Here is a 12,313-nt window from a genome sequence, read left to right as displayed (position 1 = left end):
TGCCTGAGAACAGATAAATGAATAATAAATAAAGGGCTTAGTTTTGGCAGTAGCCTTTAGTCACGGAGAGAGGGCGGGTGAGACAGCTAGGTAGTCAATCTCAGGATTCACTTCGGAGGGAATGGAAGACTGGCTTTGTTCAACAGAAAAATGACTTGGATTGTGAGATAAGCATTCCAGCTCCCTCTTGCCAGCGCAGATGTGGCCACAGAGGCTGGGGGGAGGGTAGTCAGTTAGGGGTAAGTTGAACCTATGAGGACGCCAATGGGTGAAGATGGAATGATTCGGACATTGGGTAACAGTTTCCCATAACGTGCCACGTAACAAACTAACACGATCCTCCTTCTGGGAATAAACAGAGGGGGAAAAACCGGTCAGAGTATATTTTCCAAAATACTGCAATTTAATTCTGAAAAACAGAAATGCCAGAGGCCCAGAGCTATGTATGTGACCAGAGCTCCAGCAATCTGCTCAGAGCCCCAGAAGTGAACCCGGAGCCCAGGCTCCTCCCTGATCTGCCTATGAGAGGTCACAGAGAGCTTCCTTATCAACCCAAGTTTAGAGTGCTGACTTTGCTCTGGGAGCAAGATTTCTGCCTTGAAAGCAAATATAGTAACCTCAGATATGTGTAATGCATACTTTCTTGGAGCCTCAGTCGCTGCCCAACCTATAGAGATGTAGTAAAGCTTCCTTTGGTCATGGGTCTGCACACCTGCGAGTGTCCTTCCTTCTAAGGGTCAGATCAGAGCTTTGGGAGACACATGGCCTTGGGCCTACAGGGCTTCTTTGTTTCCCCTCTCCAAACCCCAGACTTGCCCATACTTCCTTGTTTTGTGCACATAGCATCAGCCCACCCCCAAATCGACAACTTCCCACTCTCTCAACCCAATTTAGCGGAAGAGGAAAAGATAAAACCATTTTGTCCTAGTATCGGTCTGAAGTTAAAGAGAGAGAGAGAGAGAGCTGGGGCTTAGTGGGAAAAACTGGACTATGGTTTTGTTCAGTTCTGCCTCCCACCCATTCCAGGAGCCAACAAGTTCTTTATCTGGCTCTGACCTCTGCCATAAATATCTGTGGTGTTGTACACTTTGTCTCGGGATTGGGAGGGAGGGGAAGTTTTTTCCAGACTCTGACCTCTGGTTGTCTAGGAACCCAGGTGGAAAGCTGACAAGAGAGGTTCCATGGGAGAGCGGGGCATCCCCTGGGATGTGAGGTCCAGAGATCAGGAAGGAGTGTTTTCAGGTGCCCCACTGTTCGTGCGTGCTGGAGAAAAAGCATGTGCACGCTTCCAGAAGGGGGGTTGGGAAAGCCAGAGGTAGCTGAGCAGACTCAGTACCTAGTAATTGCTATTCCTCTTAGGACAATCTCCATGTTTATCTTGCCCAAGGCTTTGGGCTAGCTCCCTGCATGAGGGCCCTTATTATCTTTTTGGGAGCCGAGAGAGGAGAAGTCTGGGGTCTCATTCACCCCCTTAGTGAGGATTGGTGATGGAGGGGGGGTCACAACCAGCTCCCACACCCTAGCAGTGCTCTGGCGCCCCCTGGTGCTATGCTGGTGCAGTAACACTCTTGCTAGGAGAGAGGCCCAGCCTTTTAGAACTTAGTCCCAGAAAGCAAAGGACCACCGAGTCCCTACCTATTTTGGGGGGCATACGGGTACCTTTTGTGTTATTAGTTTATGTGTATTAAGATAAAGTATGAGTATTTAATCCTTCCCATGATGCAGGGAAGCTAAAGAAACTAGGGTAATGGCTACTCCCTTGGCGGGGGCTGCCCACTGAGCCCCCAGCTTCTCCTAGTTGGTGTGGCAGTTGGACTATTGCATCCCCAAGGGTCTCTGGGCCTCCTCTTAGCCCCTGGGGAGTCACACAAAGGAGCAGCAGCTGGAGCGCTTCTTCTGGGACTCCACATAGTCTCGGATCTGGAAGCTGGGCTCGTCAGGCTGCCTTCCTGCACGGTATTTCAGTTCCCTGGAATAGGAAGAATGATGGGACTGGAGTGTAGAGCCTGACATTCCCCTCCCCCACCACCGGCTTTCCAGATTGTCCTCCGTCCCACCTCAGGCTCCCCTTTCCTGCTCAGCTCTTACTTGGCAATCGCCAGAAAGGCCAACTCCACGTTCATGCCAGTTTTGGCACTGGTCTCCATGAAAGGAACACCATATTCCTGTCCAGGAAGAGAGTATCCTCAGGGCCTGCTTCTGGCCTCCTCTCTCACCATTCACCCAACCCCATTGGCGGTCACTTACCCTGGCCAGTGTCTCTCCATCTTCAGAACGGATCACCCTTTCGCTGCTTACATCAGCCTGTCAAGCCCATGTGTGTCAATCAACTTCTGGGAAGGAAGCATGGATCCCAGAAAGCCCATCTTTTGCCCCAGGAGCAAGCACTATCTGCCCTCTTCTGGTAGCCTGAGGGACTGCAGGCAGGTGTGATTGGCCAGGAGCCAGGGTTTCTGGGTTGCTCCGGCTGTGTGCCCAATGCCAGCCCTGAGCACTTGGGGAGGTGTGTAACTCTAGCAAAGGGTGTGGTGACCCAGCTTCATCAGGTGACAGCCGCTGAATTAAACCCTTTGTACTTAACCCCTGACCCTGTCCATAACAATCTAAGGATGGCTGGCAGCTGAGTCACCTGGCATCTCTCTGGCGGCAGTTGAGGCTATTGGTGGAAGGGGCTACTACTAAAGCTCTCGGGCAGGACAGACAGAAGCCACAAGACATGTCTGACTCCCATGCTGGAGACCTCAGAGTCCTCTGCCGGAAGGATTTAGGTGGTTATGGAGCTGGGTGGGGCTGGTGCTGAGGCAGTGGGAGAGAAAGGTCGAGCGCATCAGTGCATCGACTGTAGCACAGAGCCACTCACCTTGTTGCCTAGAAGCATAATCACCACGTCCCTCTGGGCATACTCATGAATCTCTGTGAGCCAGGCCTGTGGGAGAGGGCAAGCTGAGCCAGGCTGAGGCCAAGGACCAGGGGATTCTTCTCCTAGAGGGCTCTGTTGGGATTCTAAAACCACAAAAGGGCTCAGTAATCAAAAGCAACGGGGGATTAGCCATATGTGGGGAACATGGGGTTTTATACTCCCCACATAGAGGCGGGTGGATAGAACTGGAGGTCAGCCTGAGCAACATATCTAGACTCTACCTCAAAACCAAAACAACCCAACAACAACAAATAGGAATTGAAGGTGGAGATGACTAAGCTTGGCTGGGGATGTAATACAGTAAATATTTGCCTTGACCAAACAAGACTCTGGGGTCCATTATCCTGTATTGCCTTTCTGACCAATAAGTACTGTGATTGATTAGTGATGTCTGCCCTGAGAATAGGCTTGGAGATGGCCATGATCTCCAGCTTCTATCCTTTTATACCTATCTGTCTTATCCCCTCAGTTTGCTTGTCAGTCCTCAAGGATTGTGCCTTGTCAGCACACAAAACCACAACAATGCTTTTCACAGAGTTGTGTTTGTATTTACTGGTTATGGCCTCTCTAATGGTTTGGCTTTGAGGACACAACCTCTCACTCTGTCTTCTTGAGTTGCAACTTGGCCTGGATGCATGTGGAGTTTTCTGCTTGGGCTTTCCTCCTGTGGATAACTGTCCAGGGTGGAGCTGGGACTGTTCTAAACACTTTGATATATAACACACTCATGAATTGCAGTCAGGGCTATACAGGGCACACCAGCCTGCTCGGTTTTCATGTCTACATGAAATAGATAATTCGTATCTAATGAAATAGATGGTCACTGCTGAGTGTATTTCAAGGTGACAGTTCTATGGTCTACCTGCTTTTACAGAATTGAAGCAAGCTGGTCTGCAGAAGCCCTGTTCTGGCTGCTCATGACAGGCAGGGTTGTTGGGACAGGGAAAGGACCTTGGGGAGGGGAGGACCTACCCTGATGTTGTCAAAAGAGGACTGGTTGGTGATGTCATACAACAGGAGCAAAGCTGGAGGGGGACAGATATAGAGGAGAGTTCAGGGCATCTGCAGAGATGCTGTGGAATGGGGAGGGGACAGAGGATAAGGGGACTTACCCTGAGCATCTCGGTAATAAGCATGGGTCACACTGCGGAAGCGCTCCTGTCCTGCAGTGTCCCAGATCTAGGAGGAGAGAGGTGAGAAGGAGGCAGGGCTAGCTGCTGACTAGAGACCTCATGCTGTGGTATGAGAGCTGTCTATGAGCTGGAGTGGGTGGGGGAGGGGGGAGCTGTCTGTGAGATGTCGGGGAGGGGGGCAGGGTGGGGGAGCGGTTTCCTTCTTTGGGTTTCTCACAGTTCTCAAGGCTCCCCAGCATCTGACGACCTCTTAAATCGCCTTTCTGGGATCCTAAGCCTATTTACTGCTGTTTCCTCTTCTCCAGCCTAGGGGTTGGGGATCCTTAGCTCAGTAGAGACTCAGAAAACTGGGAGGGAGGGGGCCCGAGGGAGGCTAAGTCGGGCGGAGGGTACTTTGAATTGCCTTTGATAGGAGAAAGGGTGCCTGGGAACTGCTTTTTCTGCAGATATCAAACAAAGAAAAGCAGTTTCCTCTCATGGGCCCCACAGGAAGTTACCCCAGGCTGAGGCCAGGGCTGCAGGCCTGTGGTTCAGGTTGAGAGGCAAGCAAGCGCAAGCCCCTCCTCCGCCCCAGCTTCTGCTTGTACCTGAAGCTTCACCCTGGCACCATCCACTGTCACCACTTTATTCTGAAAGAGAAAAGGGCAGAGGGTTGGGATGGGAGGGGAGGGGAGGGGAGGGAAGGCTGGCCCCCAGAGTTCTGCCAATTTCCTGTCCCAGTCAGTGGGCAGTGTGGTGAGCCTGAAACATCTTCAGCCAACAGAGCAGTGGGGACCTGCTCGAAGATCCCTCTATCCATTCTTCTCCTAACCTAGCCAGGCAGGGAGGACCTTCAAACCTGCCTGGTCCTCTGTTGGACTCAGCAGGCAGCACGGGGAGGGTGTGCGAGGCTCTGCCCCTTCCCCCGCTTCAATCTCTGTCTCTCAGGGTTCAACTTTAGTGATGAGGCACCCATTAGCATCCCGAGGCCTTCCGAGGCTTGACCATCTTCCCCATGATTCTCTCCGTGAAGCCTCAGCACTCGGTTCACTGGGAGAAGCATGAAGCTTCTATAGGCTCACCTGCTAGGGCTAGGCCCTTTCCCTCTGGGATCCTTTGATATGCAGTACTCAGTGGTCCCACGTGCACACTGATATAGAGATCTTAGATACCTGGGGATGGGGAGTGGGATGGGAGACAGCCCTGAGATCTGTTGCCTTTGAATCCAGACCTTCAGCTACTTGGCAATTGCTTCTTGAAAACCGACCTTGACAGAAGAGCCCAGATCAGATGGCCACTAGCAAGGGGCTCTCTGGACTTAAGACCATGAAACTACCTTGTTTTGGGGGACATTATCCAAGAGCTGAGAAGAAGGTGGGCAAGATGCCAGCCCTACCCAGACTCCTTTGACCTAGCCATCTCTGTGGTCCTGGTGGGAGTGCCTTTGGGGCCTTCCAGGCAGTAAGCCCCAAGTGCCCTCAGGATTCAAAGCAGACAAGGAGAGGACACCCTTCTTGAGCCTGAGCTGTAGCCCAGCTCACTGCAGGAGGAGCCTGCAGCCACCTCACCCTGAAGTCTATGCCGACGGTGGCTATGAAGGTTCCGGACAGGAAGGCCCCGTCTTTGAATTGGATCAGGAAACAGGTTTTGCCGACGCCCGAGTCTCCAAGAAGCATCACCTAGGAGATGGGGGCAGAGGCAGTTAATAGCAACTGGAGGGGGGAGAAGGGGTCTTCTGGGATTTCAGATGCCCCCAAGAGGGTCAGAGAAGGAGAGAAGGATGGAGAAGGATGTCAGCAGGACAGAGGGACACTTGCCTCCAGTGAGCCTGTCCCTGCCATCGCCATGCCTCTCTCCCCCAGTCTCCTTGCCTCAGCCTCTGAGGTTCTCCCTCTGAGCTTCTTGCACTAGTCAATGTCCTTGAAGCCGAGCTGAGATCTCCAAAGTACTTGGAGATTCCCCAGAGAACTTCACATTCCGTTGGTCTGTACCTTGGATATATATTTGCCCATTGCTGGCCAGTGCAGAGACTACTGATGCTCTGAGTGTATGGGTCTCCCACACAGGGAAAAGGACCTCTTCTCCCGTAGCCTACCAAGACTTGACAGGTGGGTGGGAACATGGTGGTGCGGGTCCTTCATCCCAGCATTTGAGAGGCAGAGGCAGGCAGATCTCTGAGTTCAAGGACTAGCTAAGGCTAAATAACGAGAACCACCCCCCCCTTCTTTAAAAGAAAGAGAAGACTTGATGGGCAGGACACTCTCTTTAAATTACTATTGTTTGAGTTTCCTTTTGGGTCAGACATTTATTTGGAAGTGTCTAATGAGGGCTTACGCTCATAATAGGCTTGCAGGAATTAGGGAAGGCTGGAATTTATTCTGAGATGGGGAGCCAGCTCGTCTGAAGTTTTTAGCAGAAACCTCCCAAGAGGGACGAATGGCTGTAAACTGGCATCTTTGGGTCACTGTGGAGAACATGCAGGTATGGTAGAGGGAGGGAGCTCTCTGCTCAGTCATCTTGGAGAACGGAGGTGTAGACTCAACACTGGAATGTTCCCAGCTGCCTGGTTAGACTGTTAATAAGGTTGGAATTGCTCAGGGCTCTCTGAACTTGATAGCAGAGCCAAAGAGCTAAAAAGCTTTTCTTCCTTAGCTCTAGGGTCTTGGGCCTGATTAGTTGATTGTGGGGCAGAGATGTCAGAGTGGGTCTGAGAGGAAGGGATGCAAGGCCGAGTTCCCAAATTATAAAAACCCTACTGTGTGCTTTGGGGAAATTTTCATCGGCTTGCCCACCATAATAGGAGGAAAGTGGGGGTGGGGTGGGGGAGTGGGGCTCGTTCCTTTGCAGCCTTTCTGGAGCTTGTCAATGACTAGCGATAAGATTGATGGGAATCACTTAAGACTCCGAGAAGAGTGCCCGAGACCCCAGACCTAAGGTGCTCCAAGGATCTTTTCCCATCATGCTCTTTTCCCACAGCTACAGACTCAGGACTGGGCCAAGCCTGGCAGGCTGGGGGTCAGCTATTTTGCAGGTGCTCCCAGCAGGCACTCTGATGGCTCTGGGGCCCCAGCCATACAGGGGAGGAAGGGAGGGAGGCAGGCGAATACCGGTATTTGTGTACTTTACAGATCACAGCTGCCTTGAGCAAATGATGCAGCCAGGTCACCCAGCCCATCAAGTCCACCAAACACAAACAGCTGCTCAGCCTTGCCACCTCCTAGGTAAACAGCTCAGTTGTCCCGCAGGGCCAGGAGGTCAGGAGATCAGTCTGGGGGTGGGGGCTGGCCATCAGCAACTCCCCTCCCCTGAGGACTTAGAGCCCCATTTCCTGCCACAAGCCCACACAGGACGCCTATCTCAACGTCTCTGGGTGGGTAGGCTGGCTGACTGGCTTCCCCTGAAACCCTAGGGGGTGGAGATGTGAAACTCCTAGTGAGAGTGAGATCTGGTGTTGGAGAGGAACCAAGACCCTGAAAGAGGCAGGTACCCTTCAAGACCAGGCATCAGTTCTACCTGGCATAGCTCTTACTCATCTCTCCTTAACCCTGTAGAAAAAGAGTGCAAGAGGCTGGCTGGCTCAGCATCTCTTTTTAGAGTTCCATGTACTTGCTTAAGCCAAGGACACCAATAAGAGAGGTGGTGACAGACTGGCGTCCATACTTCTCCCACGTCCTTTTATACAGGCCATTCCTGCAGAATGTATGCACCCCAGAGAGTTGCCTTTAAGGTTGTCGGGGGGGGGGGGGGGGGGGGGGGGGGGGGGGGGGGGGGGGGGGGGGGAGAGTGGGCCATGGTCACTAATTGCCATGTTCTTTCTCAGCTTCTGAAAATTCCCAAGTGGACTTGTAGGCTGGCTACATGCAGCCTGGGGTGTTGGGAAGGAGCTGTGAGTCTATGTTTGGAGGCAGTGGGGAGGGGAAGGGTGGGATTTACTGCTGAGTGGGGACCCAAAGCACGCCTGTGACAGGTGTCACTTTTTGAGGCTTAGCTCAAAAAAGGCATTAACCTTGAGATGCCTCTGCAGGCAGGGATGCCCTGTCTGTGTCTTCAGAGAGTCCCTATCCCCCAGTATTCCAAAGTGTGGCAGAAGAAACTGGGTTTTTGTTCCTAGGGTGGGGGAGTCTAAGTCCTTCTGATCTGCCTTACCCCATGCCCTCCGAGGTCAGCCTAGAGCCCTAGAGACTGGGATGAGCCCAGGGGTTATGCCCCAGACCAGAGACCCAGCTGACACTTCCAGAGAGGGGTGTAGACAGGGAAGGACAGGGTCCTAAGGCAAAGGACATTGGGAGGGATGTCCCTAAGTGCTGGCCTGGGGGGTCCCCAGCACTGAGCGCAGAGCCCACCCACCTTGCCGGTGAGATCGTAGTTCGGGCTGAAGGGCGGGGAGCGCTCAGGGGCCTCGCCATCCCCAGCGGTAGCAGCTCCTGGTGTGCCAGTCATGTCCCCGGACAGTCAGAGGTGAGCCTGGCTCGAAGCAAGCGAGGGAGAGCGCGGAACCGCCCTGCCCTAGGCTCCGCCCACTCCTCCCTCCCCATCCACCAACCGGCTCGGACCCTGATAGACTCCTCCCTCCGTCCCGCCATCCCCTCGACGACGCCAACCAGGACGTCTGAGACTCGCAGAATGCACGCCCGAGGGACTGGTAGTCCCCCTGAGAGACATTAGCCTAGTTTAGTGCTCTTACAGCACGGAATGAGTCCTGCTACAGGACCAGCCCATTAAGGTCGCAGTGGTGAAGTTAGATTGCCATCGAGGCTGCGGACCCGGGAGACCCAGCTAGCTGCGGAAGGTGTGGCGCTTGGTTTCCTACTGCTGCTATGCAGTGGCCAGCAGGGCGCGCCCGAGCTCCAGCCAGTTAACAGTCCGGTACTTACCTGCAGGCAAGAAGCTGGGGACGTCCCTGAACAATTTTGGACAGGAAGCTGCGTTCTGAGACTAGCACCCAAGCGGTTCTGATAGACCTCAGCTCATCTGAGTCTACTTTTTCACCGACACTCACCTTGGAGCGCACTGACCATCTGGGGAGCTCCTGGGTGGTGCTAACACTTGGAGCTCTTTGCCATGTTTCTCCCTCATTTGATAGTCTAAGCCCCTGATGTCCCACCACGGGCAGGTGAGCTCTTAAAGCCCATCTTTCCAAGGGGACAAGATAGGGCCAACATTATTCAGGGAAGGCCTAGGCCTAGCCACCGAGTGGGTGCCACAGGAATTCATGAAGTCGTGGGTCGTTTTGAGCTGTTTCTAGTACAGCTCAGGAACCCTGCAGCTCCGGATGACAGGGGATATGGAGAATCTGGGGTTGCACATACTGGGGTTCAGTAGCTTGTGGGCCAACTTTTCAACACCTCAACGCTGTATAGAAGGGAACAGGATGGGGGGACTGGATGCGGGGTGTAGGAGGGGGGATGGGCCCCTCAACTTTTTAGGTGAGGGCAGTGAGGGCTGGCTTTGGGGTGACTATGACTTGGGAACTGGCTGTGTACATCAGCAGGAACTATTTCATGACAGCTGAGAGGAGAACCCGGAGCCTGGATGGAGGTGACTTTGTCGAGGTGGGAATTGGAGAGGGGTAGTGGCTTGCCCCTTGCTCACCGTCCACTGAAAACTAATGTTGTGGGGGTTCATCGTGTCCCCCAAGAGATATGCTGAAGCCCTAGGCACTGGTACTCAAAATGTGTGTGACCTTCCTTGGCAGCAGGAACATTAGAGATGTAGGTTAGAACTGGGCCATACTGGAATAGGGGTCCCGTGCTGGTTAATACTGATCATTAACTTGGCAGGCCCTAGAGTCATCGTGTGAGGGATTATCTTAATTAGGTTGATGGAGGTGGGAAGACCCAATCTAGAGGAGGACAGCATGAAGAGGAAGAGATCACACCGCTTGTTGTTCTCTGTTGCTTGTTTGCGGGTCAACTGCCTCAGGCTCCTGCTGCTGGGGCTTCCCCCGTCACGATGGACTCTAACCACCAAACTTCCCTTCTTCACACGCTGTTTGTGCCCGGGTATTTTATCACAGCAACGGGAAAATTAACCGAGACAAGCCCCTAACCCAGTGTGACTGTGTGATTGCGAAAGGTTTAAAGCAAATGGCTAGAAGATAGCCTCATGAAGCCAGAGGTAGAGACAGGAATATTTGATGACTCCAAGGAACAAGGACGATGCCCGGAGGCAACAGAAGCTGGGAAGCGGGTAGGGAGAATCCGACTGGGATACTGCTGACCCCTTGGTTTGGGACTTTGGTGTGTGTTGTTGGCTCCATTATTATTTTGGGAGCAGGCAAAGGCTTCAGAGGTTGGGGCTTAGCTGGTGTTAGGGATTGGTTCTAACGCTGTCTCAGTTCAATTCGGCTCCCAAAGGCCGAGGTCCCAGACCCTGACGGTCTCCGCCCCCAGCTGGATTTGATTGGCATTAAAGGATTGCCTTACAGCCAATGACTGGGCAGGTAAACTGAGGTGGGCGTGACCTGGGGATTTGTGAGGGCGGGTAGCTAGGGAGAAAACTGGAGAATCGTGGTGATCTCTAGCGAGATGGGTCAGATTTAGAGCTGCAGAAGGAGAAATCGTCCAAAATGTAGGTGGGAAGGGAAAGCAGCCCCAGGGGAGGGTGCCCAGAAGGTAACAGGGCAGCAAAGAGAGAACACAGATTCAGAAGGCGTTGAGTCAGGAGTACCGGAGGGAAATGTATGCTATCTGGGCGGAGGATCAGAACTGCCCAGCCTTTGAGCTAGTTAAGACATATCAAAAATAAGCTAATGTGTGTGCGTGTGTGTGTATGTGTGTGTTTGTGTGTGTTCTTTTCGCGAATCCAGAGGGTTCTGCATGCGAGCACGCAACTGTCTGGGAGCCAAAGTGATTTAGCTAAGCTTGCCACTACAGCTGGAGCTAAGCTACTGGTCACATACACTTGCTTACACTTGCCTTAGAGGAATGGGTTTGAGATAGAGCAACCCAGGCACCTCCAGAGACGACAGAGATAAAATCATTCTTACAGAGAACCGGGGAGAGTTCAGTCCTTTTTCTTGGCAATGCTTGTTAGCGTCTCTGGGTTATGTTCCCTGGGCCTGCAGCATGCAGGCAGTGAAGTATGGATGAGCCATGCTTTGTCCCCTGAGATGCTGTAATATCCTGTGGTGTGTTCAAGGGCAGTCCTGAGACAGACAGAAGCACGAGGGCCTTAAGGACCTTCAGAGTGGGACTGTGTAGAAGAGATGCTCACGCAAGGGCAGGGAATCGTAAAATGTAGGCTTCAGGACAGAGGGAATGATCTAGAACACACCACCAAGGCTTTCTGACCTCTGTGCTGATACTGTGTGCATGCCCCAACAACCTGCGTCTCTCCCATAGCTGCTTACATCTCACGTCTTACCACAGTCACACACTCTGACACCGACACTGTAACACAGCCACGCCTCACACGCACACCTCACATAATCCCTTAACATACAAGCTTCATATCACAAACACACACTAGATTGCATGTCATGAAACATCATTACACCCATCTCCTGTCGTAGCACAATCATACCATGTTTTACACGACTCCCCGACACAGGCCCCACTTCACTCCAGACAGGTGCTTTGTCTCTCAGCCCGTGGAAACCACAGACATAATTTGCATTCTACCACGAGCTCATAAAATACATCAATGCCCACATGCCCTCAAATTGACCCCATAACTCACATCCTCAACGGATGCCCCAATCACTCTCAAATATAAAACACTATAAATTACCCAACCTCTCTCATGTCCCCCAGATGCAAAGTGCACATGCACACCACATTACCCTCAAACCAGAAACTCTCACTGTACTGTGCTAGAGGACACTCACACTCCTGATACAGGGAGAGCCAGCGATACCAGCACCTCTCCTGCCTGTTTAGAGGAACACCTGGGTTCTTCCCAGACATGCAGGTGGACTGAAGAGAACCCCAGGGCTGTGAAGCACCTAGCCCACTGACTGCAGGGTCCAGATGTGGAGGGGAGACTAGGGTAGAGGCTGGAGCAACAAAGTTGACGCTCAGGTTTTTTAAACCATGGTGCAAAGATACAGCACAGCACCCAGGCTGTACTGGCTGGTTTTGTGTCAACTTGACACAGCTGGAGTTATCACAGAGAGGGAAGCTTCAGTTGAGGAAATGCCTCCATGAGATCCAACTGTAAGGCATTTTCTCAATTAGTGATAAAGGGGGAAAGGCCCCTTGTGGGTGGGACCATCTCTAGGCTGGTAGTCTTGGGTTCTATAAGAGAGCAGGCTGAGCAAGCCATGGGAAGCAAGCCAGTA

At 52.6% G+C, this 12,313-nt stretch overlaps 1 protein-coding gene across 3 annotated transcripts in view; it reads right to left on the bottom strand.

Moving 5' to 3' along the window:
* Positions 1-376: 376 nt before the first annotated feature.
* The window catches only part of Rab37 (RAB37, member RAS oncogene family), a 70,205-nt gene continuing 58,268 nt past the window's right edge, over positions 377-12,313 (bottom strand). The window contains exons 1-9 of one of the 3 annotated variants that reach the window (XM_021176601.1): positions 8,380-8,493; positions 5,601-5,711; positions 4,641-4,682; positions 4,033-4,099; positions 3,893-3,945; positions 2,861-2,926; positions 2,248-2,304; positions 2,089-2,165; positions 386-1,969 (exon numbers count right to left, since the gene is read on the bottom strand). In XM_021176601.1, the coding sequence (XP_021032260.1) occupies positions 1,864-1,969; positions 2,089-2,165; positions 2,248-2,304; positions 2,861-2,926; positions 3,893-3,945; positions 4,033-4,099; positions 4,641-4,682; positions 5,601-5,711; positions 8,380-8,472 (672 nt within the window). In that variant the 5' untranslated portion in view covers positions 8,473-8,493 and the 3' untranslated portion in view covers positions 386-1,863. Of the gene's footprint in view, positions 1,970-2,088; positions 2,166-2,247; positions 2,305-2,860; positions 2,927-3,892; positions 3,946-4,032; positions 4,100-4,640; positions 4,683-5,600; positions 5,712-8,379; positions 8,494-12,313 lie in introns of those variants that run through there. The other 2 variants (XM_029484145.1, XM_021176603.2) reach the window with 2 other exon arrangements.

This window comes from Mus caroli, chromosome 11 (assembly GCF_900094665.2).
Source record: "Mus caroli chromosome 11, CAROLI_EIJ_v1.1, whole genome shotgun sequence".
Classification (NCBI taxonomy): domain Eukaryota; kingdom Metazoa; phylum Chordata; class Mammalia; order Rodentia; family Muridae; genus Mus; species Mus caroli.
This window is presented reverse-complemented; position numbering and strand designations above follow the sequence as displayed.